The sequence below is a fragment of the Eptesicus fuscus genome, chromosome 2 (assembly GCF_027574615.1).
Source record: "Eptesicus fuscus isolate TK198812 chromosome 2, DD_ASM_mEF_20220401, whole genome shotgun sequence".
Classification (NCBI taxonomy): domain Eukaryota; kingdom Metazoa; phylum Chordata; class Mammalia; order Chiroptera; family Vespertilionidae; genus Eptesicus; species Eptesicus fuscus.
Window position 1 is genome coordinate 103,445,731 of NC_072474.1, and position 3,533 is coordinate 103,449,263.

The 3,533-nt window shown below is 45.9% G+C and overlaps 1 protein-coding gene across 1 annotated transcript; it reads right to left on the reverse strand.

Annotated features, from left to right (window-relative positions):
* Positions 1–2,188: 2,188 nt before the first annotated feature.
* Positions 2,189–2,443, reverse strand: LOC114231013 (40S ribosomal protein S27-like; the record flags this gene model as incomplete). The annotated part of the gene is made up of 1 exon (XM_028143574.2): positions 2,189–2,443. A coding segment is annotated over one exon (255 nt), but the record flags the coding sequence as incomplete, so codon positions are not given.
* Positions 2,444–3,533: the final 1,090 nt, after the last annotated feature.

Sequence of the window (3,533 nt, forward strand, 5' to 3'; positions counted from 1 at the left end):
ACTCTTCCCCTCCCACCACGGCCCCCAGTCCCCTGTCTGCTGGCAGCCCCGTTCCCGCTGCCGCCGCTCCCATGTACTGACAGGGCCAGCCCCACTCCCACCCACTGATGGCGCGGAGCAATTGGGGTCGGCGTCAGCAGCGGGTGTGAGCAGCGGCTGCTGCCCTGATTGCCCCTTAGGGGCAGGGGAAGGTGGAGAAGCTCTCAGGGGCTATCAGAGCTAGCAGCCGCTACTCACATCCACTGATGGTGCCGAGTGATCGGGACTGGCACCAGGCACCAGCAGCGGGTCCGAGCAGCAGATCTGGGGCCAGTTGCAGGTGTGAGTGGGGCCAGTACTGGCAGTGGGTGCGAGTGGCAGCTCTGGCACCAGCAGCGTGTGCAAGTGGGGTCAGTGCTGGCAGCAGTTGCGAGCGCCGGGCAGGACCATGGCACGTGGGAGCAAAGAATTTTCATTAACCACCAGAGGCTCGTCCCAATGACAGTGACCGGCACCCCACCTTGGTCTGGTGCCTCTGCTCACCTGCTCCACCATTCCACTGTGGCCAATGCCCGCATGTTCCACACACAGCCCATGGTGGTCAGCACATGTCATAGTGACCAGTTGTTCGGTTGTTCTGTTGTTCTGGTTGTTCCATTGTTCGGTCTATTTGCATATTAACCTTTTATTTTATAAGATTACAAATTATATTATTTAAAGAATATTTAATAGCATGGGAAATGCTATATCTTACTAAGAAAAAGAAATAATACAAAATTGAACATAAAATACAACTCAATTTTATTAAAATAGACATTTAATGGACATGAGAAAACAAACTGGATGAAGCAACCATCAAAATGCTGTTAGTGACTATCATGTCTAATTGGGAGAATCTGGATTATTTAAATTCTGTTTTTTATGTTTTTCTCTGTTTTCAAAATTACCAATCCAGATCATATATTACTTTGAGCAAGTTCCTTTCAAATAACATCTATTAGTTTACTTTAATAGTTGAATATAAAGAAAAGAGCAAAAAGTGGCCCACTATCTTATTACCCAGAAAATTCTATTGGCATTTTTTAAAAGGTAATATATAAACATGATTAGAAAATTGAGGGCCTAGTAAAGTACAAAACTAATAGTGGAACTTCCTGTCTGCTTACACCCTCTGTCCATCTCCTCAAAGGTAAACACAGTTAATAGTTTCCTTCGGGGGGTTAGAGGGGAAATAACCAAAATTTATCAGTGCACGTAGATCCATCTCATTCTTTTAATTTTTATCAAATTTTGTTTACATTCCATTCTAGGAAAACTGTTGCTTTTGAAACCCTTTACCCAACACCCAATCTGTGGCCCCCTGTCCAGCACAGCCACAGGTAACAGAGAGTCCTCTGATGTCGGTTCCTATGCATTTACTTCCATAATGACATCCTCACACAGCATATGGCATTGCTGTGGGGCCTTTCTTTTTCATGTAAACAGTCTCACACTCTACACATAGTTTAACCACAGCACAGTTTTCTCCAGTATGGCTACCCCATCGTGTTCATATCATTTCCCCTATGCATGGGACTTAGCCTCATTTCTGTTTTTATTTATTAGTTTCATAATCAGAAGGAAATACTGTTTTTAGGTTTCCTTTTCACTAAACCTAAAATATATATATATACAAATTCTAAATGGGATGTTGGAAGCAGAGAATTTAAAGCCATATGGCTTCCTTGAGTATTGAATTAATGAACCCTCTTGGTGGTTCCATGGTGTTCATCTCCTCTGGGCCCTTCGAATGAACTGTGCAACCTCGATCACACTGGACCTCAGAAGTCAGCACTCCACCCCGGGGACCGCTCCAGGCTCCCTCCAGGTTCACCCCCTCCACCCTGAGGATGCTCTTCCCTACATACATGCCTTCTTCTGTGACCTCCACTGAGCCCCACAACCCAGTCTCCACTTCTCCTCCCAGCCAGGAGGTAGCCAATCCAGCTTTGAACTTGCTCTTCCAGCTAGTCACCAGTAGACAATGAATAAAGGGGTCAGAAAAAAAGAACTTTCTCTTGTTTTCTACACCTGAACAATAGAGAAGTTGATACCTTGAAGTAGGGTTCTACTGTAATATCCCCTTATCTAGTACAGAAGTTTGTATCTTTTTTTGTATCCAAAATGTGTTTGTTGGGTGGTTTCCCACTCATCTTGATTCGAGGAGCTTTTAGTGCTGCTTCCCTCTGAAGAACCATCCTTCTGTAAGCCTTGCTTTTCCTCCTGTTGGCTGACAGGGAACAGTGGAGCCACCAACACACAAAACGATGGTTTCTGCATGGCTAAAGACCGTGGTGATTTTACAGCACCCTGGGCATTTCACATCCATGAAGTAGGAATTGGCGCTCTGCACCAGGCGGTTCTTCTTGTGTTCCCTCTTCTCCTCTTCTGGAGAGGGATGGAGGAGATCCTTAGCGAGAGGTATATTGTTGTGGGGGGGTCATCACCACCGGAAAGGCCTGAAGTTTCTCTTGAGGTAAACCTGAAACGTGTGGCTCAGGTTTAAGTGGTCCGTCCTTCAGTCCATCACCAGTCTTTTGTCACCTCATGAGTCTTTCCAATCTCCAGTTCAGCTTCCATGCTGCCCACTACCCAATAGTTAGTGGTGAGTGGGCCACAACATTGCTGTCCATTTTCTAAAGCAGAAACAATGTTAAAAGAGAGAACAGGAGTGATCTGCCTCGTGGGGAATCAAAGATCCCAAATATTATTACTGCTGGAGGGGACTTAAGACATCCAAGTTCATGTCCATTATTTTACAGATAAGAACAGAAGCTTGAAGAGGGGCGTGATTATCTGAGCCCCTACAGGTAGTTAATGCCAGAGGAGGAAGGCTTTGCATCCCCAGCATTCGGGTTCCTCATTGAGGGCTTCTGCCACGATCAGTTTAGATACCTGGTCCCAGATTGCTAAGCATTTCCCACATTGCCCTGAATGCATAAAGGAAGTATTTTCATTTGGATAAGTTTCAAATTAAGAAGCAGGAGACTAAATCAGCGTAGGGGAGGGGCAAGGGGATTGTGTGTGAGCATGTTTGTGCATGTGTGTGCGTGTGGTGTGTGTGTGAATGTGTAGTGCAGAGAGGAAGTGATGTGAGTTCAGGAGAGCTGCTTCCACACTGACTTGCCTCTTCTGCTCCAACCATTTGGCTTCCTGGTCACACCAGCTGCACTTCCCAAAGCTCATCTCTTCCTGGCCTGCCACTGACAAATCGCATTGATTTACAAAACAGACAGCTCTGAAATTGCCTGAGTACATTTAATCTCTTCAAATTAAGCCAACTTCACATTCGGCATACCATATGGAATTCTTCAGGGTGTTTATAAACACAGTTACACTTAAGCCCTCGTCCACTCTGCTTAAACTGTAGCAGAAATAGTACAGAGAGCCAAAAACGTACAGATTGAAGGGACAGCCTGCTGCTAGGCCAAATCCTTTCCGATGTGGCAAAGACTTTGGACAACATCCAGTCCAGAGGCTGCACCCTTGAGGCTCCTGGGCTGAATTCGGCACAC